The 21,898-nt window shown below is 63.8% G+C and overlaps 2 protein-coding genes across 5 annotated transcripts; one reads left to right on the top strand and one right to left on the bottom strand.

The window, feature by feature from the left end:
- On the top strand, positions 94-8,994 carry CHTF18 (chromosome transmission fidelity factor 18). 3 transcript variants are annotated; one of them, XM_021086878.1, is made up of 22 exons: positions 94-243; positions 463-663; positions 735-885; positions 1,026-1,194; positions 2,339-2,437; positions 2,532-2,584; positions 2,728-2,866; positions 3,373-3,582; positions 3,994-4,091; positions 4,379-4,502; positions 4,588-4,739; positions 4,869-4,962; positions 5,192-5,290; positions 5,399-5,529; positions 5,739-5,910; positions 6,580-6,804; positions 6,882-7,031; positions 7,121-7,251; positions 7,770-7,914; positions 8,014-8,127; positions 8,510-8,567; positions 8,651-8,994. In XM_021086878.1, the coding sequence occupies exons 1-22, from the start codon at positions 150-152 to the stop codon at positions 8,785-8,787; spliced, it is 2,946 nt and encodes a 981-aa protein (XP_020942537.1). In that variant the 5' UTR covers positions 94-149; the 3' UTR covers positions 8,788-8,994. The 3 variants fall into 3 exon arrangements, with proteins under 3 accessions (XP_020942537.1, XP_020942538.1, XP_020942536.1); XM_021086879.1 differs by having other exon boundaries at positions 2,722-2,866; positions 8,734-8,994; XM_021086877.1 differs by having other exon boundaries at positions 2,722-2,866; positions 8,651-8,993.
- Positions 8,964-12,126, bottom strand: GNG13 (G protein subunit gamma 13). 2 transcript variants are annotated; one of them, XM_005662239.3, is made up of 3 exons: positions 10,797-12,119; positions 9,288-9,419; positions 8,964-9,142 (listed from the first exon to the last, which is right to left on the bottom strand). In XM_005662239.3, the coding sequence occupies exons 2-3, from the start codon at positions 9,383-9,385 to the stop codon at positions 9,037-9,039; spliced, it is 204 nt and encodes a 67-aa protein (XP_005662296.1). In that variant the 5' UTR covers positions 9,386-9,419; positions 10,797-12,119; the 3' UTR covers positions 8,964-9,036. The 2 variants fall into 2 exon arrangements, with proteins under 2 accessions (XP_005662296.1, XP_003124758.1); XM_003124710.4 differs by having other exon boundaries at positions 8,974-9,142; positions 9,288-9,453; positions 10,797-12,126.

The raw sequence follows: 21,898 nt of genomic DNA, 5'->3' as shown, positions 1-21,898 counted from the left end.
CAGCCCCGCCCCCGCCCCACCCCGCCCCCGCCCACTGACCAATGGCGTGAGCCGCCGGGCACGCCTGCCATTGATTGGCGGCGCCGGGACGTTCCGGGCGTGGGCTGCGCGCGCGGCGCGGGAGGTTCGGAGCCAGTGGCTGGCGGGCCATGGAGGACTACGAGCGGGAGCTGTACGGTGTAGAGGATGATGACTTCGACAGCCAGTTCGCAGCTGAGCTGGAGGTGCTGGCGGAGCTGGAAGGTGGGTGCGAGCTCGTCCCGGGTAGTTCGGGAGGATCCCGGCTTGCCCGGGGCGTTCGGGAGGGCTGCTGGGAGGGGAGGGGAAGCGCCAAGGCCGGGAGGCAGGAACCGCCTTTAGAGAGAGCTCGGCGCTGCAGCGCCGCGCACCGCAGAAGCTGTGGCTGTGCTGTTTGTGCCGACGGGCTGCCCTGAGCGGCTGCAGTGAGTCTTCTCTCCGCAGGAACAGCCGCCCTGACACCTTCCAGGAGCCTCCGGCCTGCCCCCACCATGGGCCGGCCCCGCCTGACGTTCGAGGAGGCCATTGCTGGAGGGGACGCTGCCACTCACTGTTCTCCAGGCAGACCTCCAAAAGGCGGTAGTGGCGGTGCCAAGAAGAGGCAGCTGACGGCTGACATCCAGGGGACCATATCCCTGCCTCCTAGTACGTTTGCAGGGGTTCAAAGCTGTAGGGGTGGGATGTGAGGCCGGGGAAGGACCGCTGTTTCTCCCCAGCCCCTAGGATCAAACGGTCCAGGCTGGAGGCCGCCAGGAGGCTGAACTTCAGGCCCGACGAAATGGAAGATCTGCTGCCTCCTGATTCCCCCACTCGGGACATCATTCTGCCACCGAGTCCTGAGGTCCCCGCTGAGCTGTGGGGCAGCGGGTGTGTGGCCTAGGGCACAGGTTTCCTGGGGGGACCTTGGAAGGATCCTGTTCCTGGGACAAAGATCCCAAGGGCTCTGTGCCTTTGGGAGGGCTGGGTAACCGAGGGTGGATCTCGAGATGGCCCTGGTCCCTTCCCAGACCCTCGGACACTGGGGCTGAGGAGGGCTGCACCGGAGCCTCGCCAGCCGCCCGCAATCCTGTCCTGAGGCGGCCCCCTGTGTTGGAGGACTACATCAACGTCACCTCCACGGGCGGCGACCGTGCTTTTCTGGTGCTGAGGGATGACCCAGTGGGCACTGGGGTGCAGGTGGGTTCTGTGCAGCCACAAGCAGGGGCCTGCACAGCCTATCCTGAATCTGACCACGAGGACCCCTCAGGAGGACCACCTGGCCTCTGGTCTCTAGGGGATGCTTGGGAGCGCCACCTTCTCCCTTCTCTCCCCACCCTTCTCCTCTTCCCTCCTTCTCTCCTCTTCTCTTTCCTGCTCCTCTTTTTTCTCCCCCTCCCTCTGCTGCCTCCTCCTCATCCTGCCTTTTTCTTCTCCTTTTTCTTCCTTTCTCTCTTGTTCTCTCTTTTTTTTTTCTCTCTCTTTCCTTTTTTTCTTTTAGGCTACTCTTCTTTCCCTCCTCCTCCCTCTCCCTCCTCCCTCCCCCTCTCTCCTCCCTCCCCCACTTCCCTCTCCCTCCTGCCTCCTCTCTCTCCCTCCTGCCTCCTCCCTCTCCCCCTCCCTCTCCCCCTCTCCCCCTCCCTCTCCCACTTCCCTCTCCCTCCTCCCTCTCTCTCTCCCTCCTCCCTCTCTCTCCCTCCTCCCTCTCTCTCTCTCCCTCCTCCCTCCTCCTTCTCCCTCCCCCCGCCCTCCTCCCTCCCCCACTTCCTCCTCCCTCTCTCTCTCCCTCCTCCCTCCCCCCTCCTTCTCCCTCCCCCCACCCTCCTCCCTCCCCCACTTCCCTCTCCCTCCTCCCTCCTCTCTCTCCCTCCTCCCTCCCTTTTCTCCTCCTCCTCCTTCTCCCCCCTCCCTCTCCCACTTCCCCCTCCCTCCTCCCTCCTCTCTCTCTCTCCTGCCTCCTCCCTCTCCTCCCTCCCTCTCTCCCTCACTCCTCCTTCCTCCCTTCTCACTCTCCCTCCTCCTCCTCCTTTCTTCTCCCTTCTCTCTCCTGCTTCCTTCCTCCTTCTTTTTCCCTCACTCTTTTCTCTCTCCTCGCTCCTTCTCCTCCTTCTCCCTCCTTCCTTTTTCTTCTTTTTTTGCCTTTCTCCTTCTGCTCCCTCGGTTTTGGACCTGCCGCTATCCCAGTAGAGTCGGGGTTTCTCCGCTTGGGGTCCCTGGGAGAGGGGGTTCCTCATGAGCCGCTGAGCTAGGGAATGCCACCTGGGCTCCTGAGCACTGTTGGGAGGGATGCTGTGGGAACCCCATAACCTAAGGGGGGGTGACCGTTGCCCTCCTTTCCCCACAGAGCCCTTTCCTTGACATCCGGTGGCGTGGCCATGGCCATGGCCCGCTGGACCTGCTGGGCGTGTCCTTCACCTCCCTGAAGGAGAAAGTCGACAGCGAGGTGGTGTCTGCTGGGGTTTGCTGGGTGGGGAGAGGCAGCTCGGGGGTGACTGGCGGGTGGAGCCGTCCTGATCCCAACTCCACTGTGTGCACAGCGGCGGCAGCGCCTGTTGAAGGAGGCCCAGCAGCTCTCCGACACTCTGTGCAGGTGATGCGGGGGGGCCTCCACCCCTGGGGTTCTGGCCAGTGCTTGGGCTGCCTGCCCCCCCAAGCCTGTATCCCGCAGCGGGGTGCTATCCCTGCCTGGGGTTAAGGCCCGGTGGCTCAGGGCACGTTGCTGTCTAGTCTCAGGGCGGAGAAGGTGGAGGAGGAGGCCCAGCCCACGGGGGCCCCTGCGGAGGAGCCGGCCCCCCACCAGGACGCCTCTGAGCATTGCCTCTGGGTGGACGAGTTCGCACCCCAGCGCTACACGGAGCTGCTCAGTGACGATGTGAGGCCTTGTTCTCGCTCAAGTGTGCTTGGCTCCTTTGTGCCCAAGAGGAAAGCACTCGGGCCTGGCACTCCTTTGTGTTGCCAGCCTGCGGGGGTGTCAGGATTTAGGGGAGGGTCAGCTTTGTAGAGTTATGGATGAGGCGGCCCAGTCCGTGCGGGGCTGGCGTCTTGCTAGGCACTGGCCTGGGCGGGCATCCAGGATGCCCCCTGCCCGCAGCCTGTTTTCTCTTCCCTGCTCACAGTAGCTCATGAGGGGATGCTCTTGGGGGTGGTGGGGGCTCCTGGAGGGGTCAAGGCCCGGGCACTGGGGAAGGAGGCCTGGGTGTGAGCCCCACTCTGCTCCTCACTGGCAGGGTGGCCATACGTCGGTCGCTTGTCACGGAGCCTTAGCATCCCAGTGTGTCTCTTTGGGCTCAGGACAGCAGTCTGATGGGAGGGGGCAGGCACGGGGGGCCCTTGGTGCTTGTGGGGCCCCCCCCCGAGGCCAGGCCTCTCTTCCTACAGTTCACTAACCGCTGCCTCCTCAAGTGGCTGAAGCTGTGGGACCCAGTGGTGTTCGGCCAAGACAGGCCTACCCGGAAGCCCAGGCCCAGTGTGGAACCCGCCTGTGGTGGCAAGGAGGCCACAGCCTCCAGTAAGTGGAAGAGCCACGAGCAGGTGCTGGAGGAGATGCTGGAGGCTGAGCTGGACCCCAGCGGTCGACCGCGGCAGAAGGTGAGCTGTGCTCCCCAGGTGGCGGGTGCTTCTGCAGCCTCTGGGGGCCCTGAGGCACGCTGGTTGCTCTTGCTTCTGCGGGCGGGCTGGTGCCAGGCGTCAGGTGAAGTCAGCGCTGCTCGCAGGGCCCTGCGCCTCCCCTTTAACACAAGGGCCTCCGGGGGGATCCTGCTTGTCGATTACGTCCGTAGCGGCTGTGTCCTCGTTGGGTCCAGGTGTCCCGTGCTACACCCGAGGTTTTCTCTCGCTCTGGGCCACCCGTGGGCTGGGGCTCGTTCCCCTTTGGTGACCAGGGTGCGAGGACCTCCCTGAGCACCGAGCCCTGTGGCACAGGATTTGCGGTCTGGTAGTTGGGCCAGGGACTCAGGAGGTGGTGCTGGTTATGGCGTGTTTTTTCTGCCTCGGCTGCAGGTGGCGCTGCTGTGTGGGCCCCCGGGGCTGGGCAAGACCACCCTGGCCCATGTGATCGCGCGGCACGCTGGGTACTGTGTGGTGGAGATGAACGCCAGGTGAGGGGCCAGGTGCTGTGTGGTGGAGGTGCACACGAGGCGAGGGCTGGGGGCTACAGTCCTGACGTGTCTGGTCGCATCTGGGACACAGCCCTGAAGGTGCGGGTTGGAGGTGGGGCTGGTCCCCCCCTCGGGGCTGCCAGGGACTCGGCCCAAGTGGGTGGGGTGGCCTCGTGGAGTTCCTCGAGGTGTGGGCCCGGAGGCTTCGTCCTGGGAGACCGCCCTTCAGGGATCCGAGCTGAGGCCACGGCCACCCTGACAGCCCTTCCCTGGCCTCATGGTTCCAGTGACGACCGCAGCCCTGAGGCCTTCCGCACGCGCATCGAGGCGGCCACGCAGATGGAGTCGGTGCTGGGCTCCGGCGGGAGGCCCAACTGCCTGGTCATTGATGAGATCGACGGGGCCCCCACGGTGGGCCTCCTGGGTGCGTGGTGGCTGGGCAGGCGGGCGGGCAGGGGGGTCTGCAGCTCATGATGCCATCCGCACATCCCTCTAGGCTGCCATCAACGTCCTCTTGAGCGTCTTGGACCGCAAGGGCCCGCAGGAGGCAGAGCCGGGGGCCCCGGCCATGGCTGCGGGCGGGGGGCGGCGGCGCCGGGCGGAGGGGGGGCTCCTGATGAGGCCCATCATCTGCATCTGCAATGACCAGTGAGTGGGGCGGGGTCTCCGCTGGGTGGGCTGTCCCCCGGGCCCACCCGGCCCCCCGCTCTGGCTGGGCTGTGGGCACAGCCTGGCGCCCCAGCCACGGGCTCGCTGTGGACATTGCTTGCCCTGCAGATTTGCACCTTCGCTCAGGCAGCTGAAGCCGCAGGCTCTCCTGCTCCACTTCCCGCCCACGCTGCCCTCCAGGCTCACCCAGCGGCTCCAGGAGGTCCGTGAGGGCTGCCCCCACCCTGTTGGCCCCAGGACATGGGTGGAGGTGCTGGGCCTGGCTGGTCTCTGGTCATGGGTGGTCCCAAGCAGGGATGGAGGCCCTTGCACGGAGGCCCTTCCACGGGAGTCTGCGGCCTTTGAGTGCGTTTCACCTGTTTCTTGGGGAGGTGACTGCAGGGGGGTTTCTGGGGGAGATGCCTGCCCACCCACCTGCCCGCCCCCTGCAGATCTCCCAGCAGCGAGGCATGCAGGCCGACCCGGGCGCCCTGGCGGCCCTCTGCGAGAAGACGGACAATGACATCCGTGCCTGCATCAACGCCCTGCAGGTGGGCGGGGGCCGGGGCGGGCTGGAGGTGGGGGGCAGCCAGCCCTCCCCCGATGTCCAGTGTCTGTGGGAGGTGGTCAGGCCCTCACGCCCTGCCCCCCACGTCCAGTTCCTGCATGGGCGGGGCCGGCGGAAGCTGAGCATCCAGGTTGTGCAGACCACACGCGTTGGCCTCAAGGACCAGCGCAAGGGGCTCTTCTCCGTGTGGCAGGAGGTCTTCCAGCTGCCCCGGGCCCAGAGGTAGGTAGGCCCGCGTTGGCCCGGACCTCCCCGGGACCCCAGCCCTGGGTGCCTGCCAGCTCTGCCTCGGCTGCTTGCCTCTGCCTCGGCCTCCCACACTGCCCCTTCTGTGCCACCTTGGGGGGTCGCAAAGGTGCATGAGCCGGTGCTGCTGGAAGGGGTAAGGTGGGCAGGGCTGGGCCCGCTCCAGCCTCAGCCCCTCTCTGCAGGCGCCGTGTGGGTCAGGACCCGACCGTGCCCACCCCCACGCTCCTGCTCGGTGATGGGCACACGGGCTCGGGAGCCCTCACTGCCGAGGTGCCCCTGACCATGGCCTCGCAGCGGTTCTATCACATTCTGCACGCGGCGGCCTCTGCAGGCGAGCATGAGAAGGTGGTCCAGGTAATGGCCCTTCACTCGAGACTGGGGGTCTGGGGGCCCCCGATGGTCAGGTGGTGCTGAGCCCGAGGAGAAGCAGGCAGACCAGGGGGCAGGGGAGAGCAGACACAGGGCGTCTGGAGAAGGACTGGCCCGTGACGTGAGGGGGACGGCTAGCGTGGTGGAGAAGCAGGGCGGGGGTCGTCTGCAGGGTCGCTCTGACTTGTCTGGGAATTGTCTGAAGAGCAGCGGCAGCAGCGGCCAGCAGGGGCTGGATTCTGGATGTGAGTGGCAGGGACGGGGACAGGGGTGCACGTGGGGTGGAGAGCATGTGGCCAACGCCCCCCGCATCCTCTGGGAAGCCTGGTGTCAGCTGCCTCCCTGGCTAAGCAGCTTAGGATTACAGCCGGGGATCCTTGCAAATCCGGAAATCCACCGTGCGGAGGGCAGTGCCCCCACATGGAGCAGGCGTGGGATGTCGTGCCCTCAATTCTGGTGGACAGAACTTCCTTTGGGGGGGCGGGGGCTCCTCATCAGCACCTCTCCGGGCCAGCCTTCCTGGCGCCCCCCCCCCCAGGGCCCTGTGGCCGCTCGCTGGTGTTTGGGGCTGTACTTGAGCCCCTGGGTGGTGCTTGCGCTGTGGGTGGGGGCGGGAGGCTGGAGGGGCTCAGGGACCGGCCCACCTGCCCGCAGGGTCTGTTTGACAACTTTTTGCGGCTGAGGTTGCGGGACTCCAGCCTGGGCACCGTGTGCGTGGCCCTTGACTGGCTGGCCTTCGATGACCTGCTGGGCCGGGCCGCCCACCACGGCCAGAACTTCCAGCTGCTCCGCTACCTGCCCTTCCTGCCCCCGGCCTTCCACCTGCTCTTCGCCACCAGCCATGTGCCAAGGATCGCCTTTCCCAGCAGCCAGCAGGAGGTGCGCCCGCGCCCTGCCCATGCCCAGGGTCTTGTCCAGGGCTCCTGGGTGACCCGGTCCTGGTTCACCTGCCCCAGGCCCAGAACCGAATGAACCGGACCCAGAACCTGATCAAGACGCTGGTGTCTGGCATCACGCCGGCCACCCGCAGCCGGGCTGCCCCTCAGGCCCTCGTCTTGGACACCCTTTGTCTGCTCCTGGACATCCTCGCGCCCAAGCTGCGCCCCGTGAGTGCTTCGCCCAAAAGGGGGTGGCTGGGGCTCCTGAGGGGCCGGGCCCCTGGCCGCGCTCAGTGTCCCCGGCCACTGGCCCACAGGTGAGCACGCAGCTGTACAGCACCCGGGAGAAGCAGCAGCTGGCCAGCCTTGTGGGCACCATGCTCGCCTACAGCCTGACCTACCGCCAGGAGCGCACGCCCGACGGGCAGTACGTCTACAGGCTGGAGCCGTGAGTCTGCGCGGGGCCCAGGCTGGAGGGGTTGGGGGCTGGGGGTGGGGGGCTGGGCTCCAGGTGCCCTGGGCCCTGGTCAGGTGTGTGCGTCTCAGTTTCCTTGTTGGGGGGAGGGGTCACTTCTAGCTCAGCCCTTTGATGTGACCGTGACGTCGGGCCCCCAGAGGGCCCTCGTGCTGCCCAGGGCTCTGGTTCTCTGTCCTGAGGTGGCCACGGGCACAGCGTCCGGGTGCAGGGCTCAGAGGCAGTAACAGTGGTGCTTCTCAGGCCCTCGGCCCCAGGCCTGAGCCCAGGCCCTGCCTTCCTGTGTCGGTTTCTCTCCGTGTGGCGCTCTGCAGGCCCATGTACGTGGGGTACCCGAGGCTCGGGTGCGTAACTCACGTGCTGCCTCGGGGTGGGGGCCCGGCAGCGCCTGGCTCGTGCATCACGGCCGCCGGGGCGGGTGTGGTGAGAAGCCCCGGCCCTGTCCTTGACTGGTGCCCTGACATCCTGCCCTGTCCTGCCCCTGAGAGCAGGAATGTGGAGGAGGTCTGCCGCTTTCCTGAGCTGCCTGCCCGCAAGCCCCTCACCTACCAGGCCAAGCAGCTCATCGCCCGCGAGATTGAAGTGGAGAAGATGCGACGGGTGGAGGCCTTGGCCCGGGCCAGGGACGGCCCCCAGGTGAGTGCACCCCGGGGCTGGCAGGGCAGGGCCCCTAGAGTGCACGCTCCTGGGCGTGGTCCTGCCTAGTCAGCTCTCACTGTACTCGACTTTCTGCAGGTGGATGGGGGTCCCCTGGGGGGCACTGGAGGGACAGGGGTGCAACCACCAGCCCCCTGCAGCCACAAGCAGCGGCTGGAGTGTGTCCTGAAGGGAGCCGCGCTGGAGGAACAGGTGCCTGTGGGTGTGGGGGCGGGGCCAGGAGGCCAGAGGGTGGGGCCAGGTGGGTGTGGGCCAGGTGAGCTGGGGTGGGCTGGTTCTGAGCCCTGGAGCTCTGGCTCCCTGTGCTCAGCTCGATAATTCCACCTGGGCTCAGTTTCCCATCTGGGCAGGATGTGCTGGGCAGGATGCTCTGGGCAGGATGCTGGCACCTTCTGCCCTGGGCCTGACCTTGGCAAGGGGCAGGTGGCCGTGAGGGTGGTGGAGAGGGAGGGGCCGTTGCCCAGAGGTGCCTGGAGATGCCTGGTCCCTGGGAGATGACTCTGGGCCCCTCCTGGGTAGGGGACTCTCTACTGTGGGTCAGTCCCCAAGAGCCTGACTGACCTGTCTCCTTCAGCTGGAGCGGGACTTCTTTGGCCGTGTGGTCGTCAGGAGAGCAGCAGCCGTGAGCTCAGGTATGTGGGGGCGGTGGAGGGGGGTTGGGGGGACCGGGGTCGGGGCTGGGTGGAGGAACAACACAGCCGTGTGGCCCCCACAGAGGACACAGCCCCTGAGCCTGACTCGGCCGAGCGGTGCATGGGCACCGCCGTGGGCAGGAGTGACGTCTGGTTCCGCTTCAAGGAGGGTGTCTCTAACGCTGTGCGGCGTGGCGTGTACATCAGAGACCTGCTCTAGCCGGGGCTGCCCCGAGCCGGGGTCTGCTGGGCACCCCGGGCTGCGCTGGCCTCTCCGACCCCCACCGGACACCCAGGATCCATGCCGGCCGCCCCGATCCACGCCAGACGTCCCCACGCCCACACTGGACGCCTGGTGTGCCCTCTGCTAGAAAGTGGACACGAGCACGTTCTTCCTCGGAAAGTCTTTATAAAAGTCCGACCCTTGCAGAGTCGTCCTGGTTCCCGGGAGGCGGAGTCCGGGGGGGCCTCACAGGATGGCGCACTTGCCCTTCTCCACCCACGGGTTGCTCTTCATCAGGTCCGGGTTCAGGAAGGGGTCCTTGGGGATCCCCTCCTCGATCCACTTGAGGAGCCTGTGGGGTGGGGAGGTGGGGGGTGAGCACCTGCCCCCCCAAGTGCTGCGTGATGGCTGCGCGAGGGGGTGTGGTCCTGGCTCATGCAAATGAGCCCGGGGCAGGGAAATGAGATGCAAAAGTCAGTCATGGCCTGGGGACCCACTCGGGGATGGTCTTGGATGACGTCTCCCTCTGGAAGGCCAGCTGGTACTTGAGACTCTCCACCTCCTTCTTCATCTGGGGCACGTCCCACTCCTCCATGGCGTCAGGGGCTTCGGAGGCGGCCAGCTTGGGGCTAGAGGGTAGGAGGGAGCAGCAGAGCCAGGGCGCTGCCGGCTGCAGTCAGTCCCTGGATGCTCCCCCCCCCAACACACACACAAAGGGAGGGAGGGAGCCCCACCTGCGCACACCGACACCAGCTCACTGCCTGGGCAGGTCCCCATGGCTTGTGCTACCCACAGGCGTACAGGGCTCGGAGCTGAGGCCCGCTAATGAGGCCCCGTGTGCCTGTGCCCCACCTCCCATGGGGCTAATTAACTGCAGAGAAAACATTCCACCCTTAGCCTTGAACCGTTACCCGGTACCCGCCAGCAGAGCCTCACCAAGGCCGGGCCTTCGAGTAGGAGAGGGATGGGGCCCTGGGAGAGGGCAGGACGGGTCCCTCACCCATCCATCGGTGAGGCCTACTTCCCACACCTGGGACAGCCCAGACCGTCGTGTAAGCCGTGGCACACGCCCTTGCCCACATGCCTCCTGCTTTGCATGGGCAAAGCCGGTCCCGAGGCCAGGGGAATCCAGGGGTGGGAAGGTGAGGCGGCTATTTGCATCTCTGCCCAGGGTTGGGGGCAAGTGCTGAGGTTCCTGGGGTCACAGGCTGCACAGCTGGCCCAGGACGTGGGACTCCTGCAGTGGCCCAGTGTCTCCCACCTGCGCACGAGCCCCCTGCGGGTCTCTGAGTGTGAGCCTGCCTGGCGAGCTGCAGGTTCAGAGCTCTCAGGAGACCTGGCAGGCTGGGGTCCAGAGGGCAGGTGGCTCCTCGCCGCCCCCGCCCCCTCCCACTCAAGGGTCTGGAGAGCCCCTTGCTGCCTCTGACCTCTGCCCTCATTGCCAGGCTTCCTTGACCCAGAAAGGATGGGCAGGGGCTGCCGTCTGCCCCCAGCTGGGGAGGGGGGTCTTCCGGGAGGGGCAGCCCTGCCCGTGGTGGTGAGCAGAGGCTCCCCTCCCAGAGGTCCCAAGTACCAGCATCCCACCAGCCTCAGAGTCACGTGGGCAGGGGCGTCCCAGGCTGGGGGGCAGGGGCGGTCCTGTCCGCAGTCCCATCCCCCACCGCCACCGCTAGCCCTACCTGCTCACAGCCGCCACCACCGTCCCCAAGCCTGCCGCCTGCCCCGCACGCCCCCAGCCCTAGCGCGCACGGCGCTCGCTTCGAGCGGCACTGCGGGAGGCATGCACGGCGCTCGGACGCGGCCAGCCTGCAGACCGAGGGGTCTTCTCCACCGGTCGGGCTGGCCCTTTGGGACATGCAAAGCCACTGCCCTTGTCCGAAGATGGACAGGCAGGGGCGCCTCTGGGGTTAGGATGGTCCAGGTCAGCCCAGTGGGACCTGGGCAAGCCCCAGATCTCTGGGCCTTGGTCTCCCGCTCAGCACGAGGGGCGGGTTCGCCAGACCTACCTTGGATGGTGACTGCGAGGGTACAGTGATGGCGAGGGCGAAGTGGTGGACGAGCGAGCCTGACACTCAGGCGGACAGAGCCCAGGCAGGGGCCCCGCCTACTCCTGCCACCTGGGCCAAGCCCTGGCGCCGCCCCCAGCCTCTGCCCTCCCTCCTCGGGGCTGGGCTGACTCCTGGGATCTGGCTCTGCCAGGCACGCTCTGCCGGCCTCTGGGGATAGGAGATGCGGCTGGGGACAGTGCAGGTTCAGCTCCTGCCCTGGGCAGTGAGGTGTCCTCCGGCTGGGCTGGGTGGCCTCCTGGGCTGCCACGTGGTTCAGTACCAAAGACTCAGCTCTGAGGTCATACCCCAGCCCCCCATGCCCTTCATGGGCTGGAGTCACCTGGACAGGTGGGAGAGGCGGGGATGGGTCAAGATGCTGTGCCCTCCAGGGCCTCAGCAGTGTCCACTGACAGGTCCGGAGCTGGCCTGCCCATGGTGTGACACTGAGGTCCAGACTGGGGTCCTGGACCTATACGGAACTGCTTCCTGTTCTGGCCCCTGACCCCGATTCCCAGGCCAGGGGCTGGCAGACTGGGCAGCTGCAGAGGGTGGCAGGGCCCAGCTCACCAACCAGTCCCCGCGGAGGCTGGACCCCACAGCTTCCTAGGGCCCCTGGCCCAGGCCCCTGGCTCTGCTCCCACGTGGAAGGCAGGACCTGTTGGTGTGTTCCCTCCCCCTCGGGCTCCTGGGCTCACTGTTGTGCTTGCATAAAACAAGGTCAGCTGTGCCTCCCCGGGTCCCTTGCACGGCAGCGTGACGATGGATCAGGCGGTACTTCTGGAACTGGGGCATGTGGCGAAAACTAGGGATTATTTTTATTATGGATTTATGGGGGGAGGGGGTGCTTAGAGCCAAGGGTGTCAGTGTCCTCCTCAGGGCAGATGGCTGGCAGTGCCACTGGCTTCACTCTACCCCGCTTCCTGGCCCCTCGGGTACCCTGGGACTGGCTGTATCCTGTCACTTGGGCTGCCTGGGGCTCTCCTGTGGCTGCGATCCCTGCTCACATGGGGTGGGGGCTCAAGGCAGGGTGAGAACCCCCAGAACTGGCTCAGGTTTGGAGCAAAACCCAGGCCAGGTGGGCTGCGCCACCCAGCTACACCTCCTCTTGGAGGGTGTGGGCACAATGGGCACCCAGTCCTTGCCAACTGTCCCTCCCAAGAGCCCCCCTGGGAGAAGCCCTGGTGTGACCCAGGAGGCTGTAGCCCCATAGCCTGCTCTGGGGCTGGCTTTGCAGGCACTGCTCTTTCGTTTTTTTGTCTTTTTAGGGCTGCATCCGCGACATGTGGAGGTTCCCAGTCTAAGGGTCTCATTGGAGCTGTAGCCGCCAGCCTATGTCACAGCCACAGCAATGCGGGATCTGAGCCACGTCTGCTACCTACACCCACAGCTCACGGCAATGCCGGATCCTTAACCCGCTGAACGAGGCCAGGGATCAAACCCACATCCTCCTGGATGCCAGTCGGGTTCATTAACCCCTGAGCCACGACGGGAACTCCTGTGGGCACCGTTTGATTTCCTCATCGTGGAGCAGAGCTCCATCGAGACCACAGCTGAAAGCAACCTAAGAGGCCTTGGTGGTGATGCTTGAACACACCTGTGTCCTCATGGCGCCACCTACAGGTGGGCCCTGGGCCCGGGTGGGAGCTGTGGCCGGCAGAGCATCTTGGCCTCTGACTCAGCGGTGCTGTTTTCCGCCTGGGAGTGCCAGTCACACCCACTGCCCGATGGCCCCTTGGTGCTCAGAGCGGTCCCTGTGCTGACCCTGGCGGCCCCCTGTGACGGAGCCCACGGCTCCCTGCGGCGCTCGAGATGACACAGGCTGCTCTCAGGAGCCTGTGAAGCCCTCATCCTTGGTGAGTCCGGGGGCCCAGCTGACCCCTCTTTCTTACCTTCGTGGGAGGGTGGACTTTGAACCCCCGACTCTCCAGGGGTCCGGGTGGGTTTGGGACGAGCAAAGGCCCAGGGCTTCGCAGTGGAAGGAGGACACTCCAGAAGCAGTGAGACTTGTGCTCCGTCTGTCACCTCCTTGCAGTCACCCAGGGCAGGTCCAGGGAGACCAGCAGCCTTTCTGAAATTAGTGCCACTAACTGGGCTACTGGTGAGAACCAACAAGGCTCCTTGCTGGCCTAGAAATGGCAGCTCCCGGCTGCACACCTGCAGTCCTGACTGGGGCAGCAGCGCGGGCTGGGGTCAGGGGCAGGGAGACCCTGAGCTGGGGACCCCGTGTGCCGCTTTTAGGGCTCAGGAAGGATCAGAGGTGTGGGGCAGGTCTCTGAGGAGGATGGGGGTGCAGGAGGAGGGCATGTCTTGACCAGGTGGCACCTGCAGCCTGGTGCTGTCTGGATGTCACACTGCCCCATGGCCTTGCTGGGCAGGGGCTGGGGCCAGGGCCAGCCTCTCACCCAGTCCCTTCTCAGTGTGCAGGGAGTACTGGTGACCCAGCGCCACCCCCACTGCTGCCAGTTCTCCCTCAGGGTCCTCTGGAGGCCGGGGCTCTCCACGCATGGCGCCCCAGCAAGGGAGCACACAGCCCCGGCAGATCCAGCCTGATGTGCAGGTATGACGAGGCCCGTGTGAGACCACCTCCCCTTTGCAGCTTCTCTTCAGACCTTGGTGGGACAGATCCTACACATAGTCCTTCCAGGGCCACAGGCCTGGCCTCCGGTGAGGAAACTCAAAGACAAATGGCCTACACTGCAGGACCCAGGCCTGGTGGGGGACAGCAGGGGCCCAGCCTGCCAGCACTCCATCCCAGGGTGGACATGGGACCTTTGGGGTTACAACAGACTGAGCCCCCTCCTGAAGCACAGTGACAGTGGCCACAGGGGGCATACCAACTTATTTCCTATCCCTGGAAACAAAACTGGCATAGGCAAATGCAGGCATTGGAAGATACCAGAGAGGTTTTTAATTTCCCCCAGTTAAACAGAGCTCTTAAAAAACAGGTAGTTGTTGCAGTTCCCTTCGAGACTGAGCGGTTAATGAAGCCAACTAGCATCCAGGAGGATGTGGGTTTGCTCCCTGGCCTCGCTCAGTGGGTTAAGAATCCGGTATTGCCGTGAGCTGTGGTGTAGGTTGCAGACGCTGCTTGGATCCAGCGTTGCTGTGGCTGTGGGGTAGGCCGGTGGCTGTAGCTCCGATTCCACCCTGAGCCTGGGAACCTCCATATGCTGCGGGTTCGGCCCTAAGAAGCCAAAAAAAAAAAAAAAAAGGTAGTTCTTGAATAATCTTTGAAATTTTGAAAATTTTGCAATGATTTTTTTTTAAAGTATAGTTGATTTTATTTATTTATTTATTGTCTTTGTAGGACCACACCTGTGTCATGTGGCGGTTCACAGGCTAGGGGCTGAATCGGAGCTATAGCCGCTAGCCTACACCACAGCAACGTGGGATTTGAGCCACGTTTGCTGCCTACACCACAGCTCATGGCAACGCTGGATCCTTAACCTGCTGAGCAAGACCAGGGATCGAACCTGTATCCTCATGGATACTAGTCAGGTTTGTTTCCACTGAGCCACAAGGGGAACTCCCTGAAAATGATTTTCGAAAGTAACTTAAGCTCTTATACTCACATGTGGAAAACAAACAACAAATGACACCAGGGAATCATGGACTCTAGTCAGCATGGCCTCTGAGTCACAAAGTTTCAGGGACGCGACAGCTCTGTGGTCCATAGGTGACTCCATCTCATCCCTGCTCCTGCTCCAGTCCTGTCATGGTGCTGGCAGAGCCAGCATGGGGCGTGGGAAGACACACGTGGTCTGTATTTCAGGACTCCTGGGGCTCAGGAACAGGACAAGCTCACCATGTAGTTGGGGCCCAGGGTCTGCACCTGCCCAAGCACAGAACACTCTAGTGCCCACAGGTCACAAGGGGCCCCTCCTGATGAGGCAGATGCCACTCAGGCGTTCCTCGCATTGCTGGTGAGTCCACAGGTCTGCACCCCCAAAGGTGCCACAAAGTTGGGTGAGCAGGGTAGAGGCACACATCAGGTTACCGTGGGGGCTGTCTCTCTCAACTTGCAGCTGCACTGTCAGGTCCTCCCTGAGCATGGGGCAGTGGTGGCATGTGGCCATGTAAGTGTGGCTGGGGGCCTGCAGAGGGCCCCTTGCACTGTCTCACAGCTGACCCGACAGCCTCTGATGAAGTGATGCCAGGCTGGTCCAGCATGAGCACAGCCTGCTGTGGGCCAATTCCAGGAACAGCTCACCCCTGCTGCCTTCCAGAGGAAACAAATGCAGACCAGCCTAGCACACCACCCAGGATACCTCCTTGGGCCAGCAGCCAAGTTGGGGTGGGACTTGGGGCTTCCACAAGTTTTTTTTTTTTTTTTTTTTTTTTTTTTTTTGCTTTTTAGGGCCACACATGCAGCATATGGAAGTTCCCAGGTTAGGGATCTAATTGGAGCTGCAGCTGCCAGCCTACACCACAGCCATGGTAACGCGGGATACGAGCCATGTCTGCAACCTACACCACAGCTCACGGCAACGCTGGATCCCCCACCCTCTGAGCGAGGCCAGGGATCGAACCCGAAACCTCATGGCTCCTAGTCAGATTCGTTTCAGCTGCACCACGATGGGAACTCCGACAGGTGTGTTTCTGGTCCCCAGCAATACCTGCCACATGGAGGAGGACAAAAGAGACCTTCTAGAAAGAGCTTCCATGTCCAGAGCTTTTCCACAGAAGCGGAGGGGGACACCTGGAGGGACATCGCCCTGTCAGGTGGGGGCCTCGCCCCAAGGCACGCAAGATGCCAGCCTGCTCGCTGCCCAGGGTAAGTCTGATCAATTGGCTGAGCAGGAAACTGAGGCCTGGGGCTCTGGGGCTCTCCCCCAGGTCCCAGCCTCTTCTGCAGGCTTAGTGTCCCTTACTGAAGTGAATTCTTCCCTCCAGTGCCGGGAACACCTGGAATTCCTGGCCATCTGCTTATCTCATCAGAAGCTCTGGTGACCACACAGCCCAAGTGATTGAATGGGGAACCTAAAGTATCCCCGAGGTCTTTCAGAAAAGACCCCTGTCTTGAGCCAGGGGGCGGGGTCTCCACCGGGACGGTGCACGGTCACACGCCCAGGTCCAGTTCGGGGTCCCTCAGCTGGGCTGCTCCTGCCACTTCCTGACGGGGTCTGTGCAGAAGTCTCCTTTGCCCAGTCTGAGAGGCAGACGGCAGATCTACAGGAATGTAGACACTCTCCACCCCTGGAACTAAATCTCCCGGCGAGAAGGTCTGTCGTCTGACGCGGGAGAGGATCAAGCCAACTGCAGTCCCCGAGAGGGGCAAGCTCTGGCCTGTGGCTGTCCCCGGGAACACGCCCTGGACCAAGGAGCTCGCGGGGCGGGGACGGGCACGCGCCGGGCCCTCCCCACGCTCTGGGCTCCCAGGTGCGCCAGGCTCGCTGCTCGGGTTCGCCCAGAGCGAGTCTGTCCTGGGGACCCGGCCCGGGGAGGACCGGGCAGCGCAGGGGGCCGGCGGTCCCCCCAAACTCATCCGCCGCGACCTCAGGCCGCAGAACAGGGTCGGTAGGTTCCTCGCAAGGCCGGGATTCGACGGGAAACCGCGACGCAACAAATGCCGTCACTGAGCCCTAGGACGGAGGCGGACGGCTCGTTTGTCTAGAGCACTCGAGCCGAGCGAAGGTTTCCGGGGCTCTTAATGGCATTAACGTGGGTGTGCATCACGGAGACAGTTCTTTGCGGCTCTGCGGGGGAAGGCCTGCCGGCAGGCTCCGCACCCGGCCGGGTCACGGGCACAGCGGGCCGCGAAGCCCAGCCCAGAGTTGCGCGCCCCACCGCCGCCGCGGCCGCAGCGGAGCTCGAAGCTCCCCGCCCCTCGGGACAGCCCTTCCGGGTCAGGGATGGGGGAAAGGGGCGGGGCTAGTCCAGGGCCCGCCCACCGGCGCGAGGGGCGGGGCCTGCCGTACGTCGTCGCGCGTGACGAAGCCGTGTTCCCGCGGGGCGGTGGCGGCAGCGGCCTCAGGGCGGCGGTGGCGTGGAGGCAGCTGCTGGCGCCTCCGGCTCTCGGGGTTCCCTTGACCCGGCTTCTGTGGCCCCGGTTAGGTCATGGCCGGTGGCTTCGCAGGGGGACGGACGTTGCCATGGGTGAGCGTGACCGGCCGCGGAGCTCCGTGCCCAGAGGGGCCACGTTGGAGACGGACGACGGAGCGGGCGAGCCGCCGCTGCCCAGCCCGCGTCTCCTTCTCAGTCCGCCGTCTGTGGCTCCCCTCGGGGGTCCCTCCTCAGGTCCCTCCTCTCCGGTCCCTCTACCTGTGTCATCCCTCAGGTCCCCCCCCCCCCCAGGTTCTCTCAGGTCTCTCCACCATGTCCCCCCTCTGTTCCCTCCCCTCCGGTCCCCCCACCAAGTCCTCTCTCAGGTCCCCCCCTCAGTTCTCCTTCTCAGGTTCCCCTGCCATGTCCCCCCTCCGTCCCCTCCTCTCAGGTCCCCCCCTTCAGGTCCCCCTACCTGTGTCATCTCTCAGCCGCCCCCCCCCCAGTTCTCTCAGGTCCCCTCACCATGTCCCCCCTCCATTCCCTCCTCTCTCAGGTCCCCCCTCAGTTCTCCTCAGGTTCCCCCACCATGTCCCCCCTCCGTTCCCTCCTCTCAGGTGCCCCCCTCAGGTTCCCCCCCCCAGGTTCTCCCTCTCAGGTCCCCCCTCACGTCCCTCTGCCTGTGTCATCCCTCAGGCCCCCTCCCTAGTTCTCTCAGGTCCCCCCACCTTTTCCCCCCTCTGTTCCTCCTCTCAGGTCCCCTCCTCAGGTCCCTCTGCCTATGTTATCCCTCAGTTCCCCCCTCAGTTTCTCTCAGGTCCCTCCCCCTCCGGTCCCCCCCTCCGGTCCCCCCACCATGTCCTCTCTCAGGCCCCTCCCCCTCAGTTCTCCTCAGGTTCCTCCACCATGTCCCCCCTCAGGTCTTCTTCAGGTCCCCCCTCCGTTCCCTCCTCTCAGGTCCCCTCCTCAGGTGCCTCTGCCTGTGTCATCCCTCAGGTCCGCCCCCAGGTTCTCCCTCTCAGGTCCCCCCCTCAGGTCCCTCTGCCTGTGTCATCCCTCAGCACCCCCCCATTCTCTCAGGTCCCCCCACCTTGTCCCCCCTCCGTTCCCTCCTCTCAGGTCCCCTCCTCAGGTCCCTCTGCCTGTGTTATCCCTCGGTCCCCCCCAGTTTCAGGTCCCTCCCCTCCGGTCCCCCCACCATGTCCTCTCTCAGGTCTTCTTCAGGTCCTCCCTCCGTTCCCTCCTCTCAGGTCCCCCCCCCCCAGGTTCCTCTACCTGTGTCATCCCTCAGGTCCCTCCACCCATGTATCCCTTCAAGTCCTCTCTCAGGCCCCCCACCCATCTCGCCCCTCTGACTTCCCTTGATCCCAGATCTCCCCACCCACTCTGTCCCCTTCAGGGACCCCCTTTCCCCCCAAAGGGTTCTAGAGACCTGAGCGAGCCGTGTAGTGACTGTTCCGGCTGCATCTTGAGGTCTGTCGGGGAGCTGGACACGAGGCAGATTTGTGTTCGATTTGCAAGCTGGGTGCAGAGGACAAAGCGTGTCTTGTGATGTGAGTCAGTGATGGACTCCGGGTGCCGCTGTTGCGCGGCCTGTGGCTTGGACGGCAAGTGGGCGAGGCTCGCAGGGAGTGGAAGGGGCCTGTTGGAGACAGAGTCCAGGAGATGAGGGCCCAGGAAAGGAGTCGTGAGCTTGCTCTCCTGGGACCCGTGTCGGGTCTTGCCCTGCCACCATCTGCCAGGGTGTAGACGGCGGCTTGCACGGGGAGTGGTTCTGGTGCTGAGTGGGTGGAGGCCAGGGGTGCTGCTCGGCACCCACGCGCCCCTGCCACCCTGGCTTGGTGAGTCCAGAGTTCTGGCTTTGAGGCCGCTTCTTGCTCCTCCACAGCTGCTGTGTGCTGGGCAGCGCCTGGGTTGACGTCTCCCTCCCGGGTCGGTCTCTGATGGGCAGATGTGCCAGTGGCAGCGCGGGGGTGAGCTGCTTCCCCGGTGTCTGGAGGCCCTGAGCGGGTCTGGGCCGAGGTCTGTGGAGCTTGGTCTCCCGCCAGTGTCCCAGCAGCCCTGTCAGGACAGTTTCACGCTTCCGTCACCTGAATCATCCAAAATGACATCTGAGGCCCCGGGATTTTGCGCGGCTCCGAGCTGGGTCAGCTGGTGCACCTACCTGCCTGCCTGGCCCTGCCACTAGGTGGGGACACAGGCCCATGCAGCCGCTGTCGCTGTCCCATATCCACAGGCCAGGCCCACCTTTCCCTTTCTGTCTCGGGACCCTTTGGTTCTGAACCTTTTCAAGCTCCTGTTATGAGATGACAGCAGGGTATTTACTGTGTTAGGAACAAAAATGGAGACGCTGTTACGCTTAATACTTTTTACGGAAAACCGGCGATAATAAATCCGCTGCAGGTAGACGTGGCATCTTAACAAAAGACAGTTTTGTTCAGCCTTGGTTTTAGGCTTGTGCCGGTAGGTTGCTTAAAGGCGCTGCAGTTTCGGCTTCTGCCTTCAGGCGGTTCTGACTCCGCCTGTCACGTAGGGAGCCTCAGGAGCATCTCGTGTATCCTTTCTGGAGAACCGGTGTGAGAAAGAAAGTTTTTTTTTTTTTTTTGTCTTTTTAGGGCCGCACCTGTGGCATATGGAGGTTCCCAGGCTAGGGGTTGAATCAGAGCTACAGCCGCCGGTCTCCAACGCAGCCACGGCAGCGCCGGATCTGAGCCGCGTCTGCGACCTACACCGCAGCTCCCGGCAGCGCTGGATCCTTAATCCACTGAGCGAGGCCAGGGATCGAACCCACAACCTCATGGTTCCTAGTCGGATACTACTACTCCGGAAAGACAGTTCTTAGCAGCCCTGTGAAAGTCGGACCTCATGGCCCGGGAGGCACCTTGAGAACCATGTGTGGCCACCTTGCACCCTTTCTGGTGTTCTGTCCACGTTGATGTGCTGATTTTTGATTCCTTTTTTGTCAATGAGGAAGGTCAGACGGGAACATTTAGCAGAGTTTTCTGAGGCGCGACGAGCTTGCGGAAATCTGCGTTGTCGTCAGGGCTGCCTTGCCCCTCAGTCTCGCTGAGGCCCGGCTCTTTGCGATTCCCGGAGGACCCAGGACACGGGCTGCGGCAGAGGCCGCGGGTGGTCTCAAGGGTCCTGGTCCTCTCCCCTCTTGGGGTCTGTGGAGAGATAGGGCTGCTGCGGTTCTCTTGGTGTCTTGCTACTCTTAAGCCATAGTTAATAGACTTTAATTATTTATTTATTTATTTATTTATTTTTTTGTCTTTTTTTTTTTTTTTTTTGTCTTTTGTTGTTGTTGTTGTTGCTATCTCTTGGGCCGCTCCCGCGGCATATGGAGGTTCCCAGGCTAGGGGTTGAATCGGAGCTGTAGCCACCGGCCTACGCCAGAGCCACAGCAACGCGGGATCCGAGCCGCGTCTGCAACCTACACCACAGCTCACGGCAACGCCGGATCGTTAACCCACTGAGCAAGGGCAGGGACCGAACCCGCGACCTCATGGTTCCTAGTCGGATTCGTTAACCACTGGGCCACGATGGGAACTCCAAGACTTTAATTTTTTGGAGCAGTTGTAGGTTTACAGAAAAACCAAGCCGGAGGCACAGAGTCCCTCTGTGCCCCCTGCTGCACTCATGCCGTGTCACACCTCTGTGTCCACGAGGCGGGGTTGTCAGGATTCTGAGCTGATAGCAGCACGGTGCTGACTGGCGCTGGGCCCGGCGCCCCCTTCCCGCCCCAGGCCCCCGGGCTCCCCTGGGACAGGGTTTCAGGGTTGGTTTCGATGGCCTCAGCCCCTGTGAGTGCGCCGCGTGGGGCTTTTGCGGGATGTCCGTCAGCTGGGGTTTGTCGAATGTCTTTCTCGCGGTTGGGCGAGGAGGCGCTGACTGCTTCTCGGACTGCGGCCTCTCGTGTCCTGCTTCCCTCCCCGAGACACCTCACCTGGGACGGGCAGTGGGGGGGGCGATGGGTGCTCGAGGGGACGGCAGCGGTGGGATGGCGGGGGGAGAGCTCGCAGTGTCGTAGAAGCAGCCGTGACAAAGCAGGGCTGAGGGAACTGGGGGCCTGACACCCGTGAGCACCTGACCTGGGCACCTGGCTGGGAGCCCTGCAGCAGGGGGAGCGGAGGCTCTGCTTTGGGGATGGGCTCCTTGGTCCCAGTGGCTGGGCTCTGTCCAGAGAGCACACATCCCCCCGGCTTAGCCCATGTTCCCTGGATCCGGCGGGTACCCCTGCCCAGCCAGCCTGCTCTTTCCTGGCTGGGCTTGCTCTCCGGGAAGCTAATGGGGTTATGGGTTTGGGCTGCTGTCTCCTCGGAATCCCCCTCAGGTGTTTTCTTCTTTTTCTTTTTAGGGCCGCACCCGTGGCATCTGGAGGTTCCCGGGCTAGGGGTCCAATTGGAGCTGCAGCCGCCGGCCTACACCCCAGCCCCAGCAACGCCAGATCCTTAACCCCCTGAGCGAGGCCACGAACCTGCGTCCTCATGGATCCTGGTTGGGTTCCTGAACTGCTGAGCCACGGCAGGAACTCCCCTGTTGGCTTTTCTGGGAGGCCTTACTCTGAAAGCCTGCTTCCATTGGCTTCGCCCCTTGGGATCCACGTGAGGCTTCGAGGACCCTGGCTGTGCTGGTCACAGGAGACTGGCTCCTGTGGAGGGCCAGGCTCCATGGGGAGCAGGCAGGAGGGGAGGCGGGCAGTGAGGGTGTGCCGTGGACCAGGGGGTGACCGTGGGCACTGGCAGGTGCTCCATGAGGAGTGGGCTGGACTGCGAGGTGGGGGGCCCCGCTCCAGGCCATCCTCGCCACCTTCCCAGCGCTTGGGGTGGGAGCAGCCTGGAGTCCCACGGCCATCTGGGCCTTACCCCACACTGTCCTGGTGACAACTGCTTTGTGGAAGAGTGTCTCCTTCCTAGAAAATGTGGGTTCCGTTCCATCATTCTCTGCTGACATGTCCTTACCGAGTGAGGATCCTGAGTAAGACTCAAGGCTCCCGGCTTTTCTTTCTTTTTTTCTTTTCTTCTTCTTCTTTTTTTTGGGGGGGTGCACCTGCAGCATATGAAAATTCCCTGGCCAGG

This window comes from Sus scrofa, chromosome 3 (assembly GCF_000003025.6).
Source record: "Sus scrofa isolate TJ Tabasco breed Duroc chromosome 3, Sscrofa11.1, whole genome shotgun sequence".
Classification (NCBI taxonomy): Eukaryota; Metazoa; Chordata; class Mammalia; order Artiodactyla; family Suidae; genus Sus; species Sus scrofa.
This window is presented reverse-complemented; position numbering and strand designations above follow the sequence as displayed.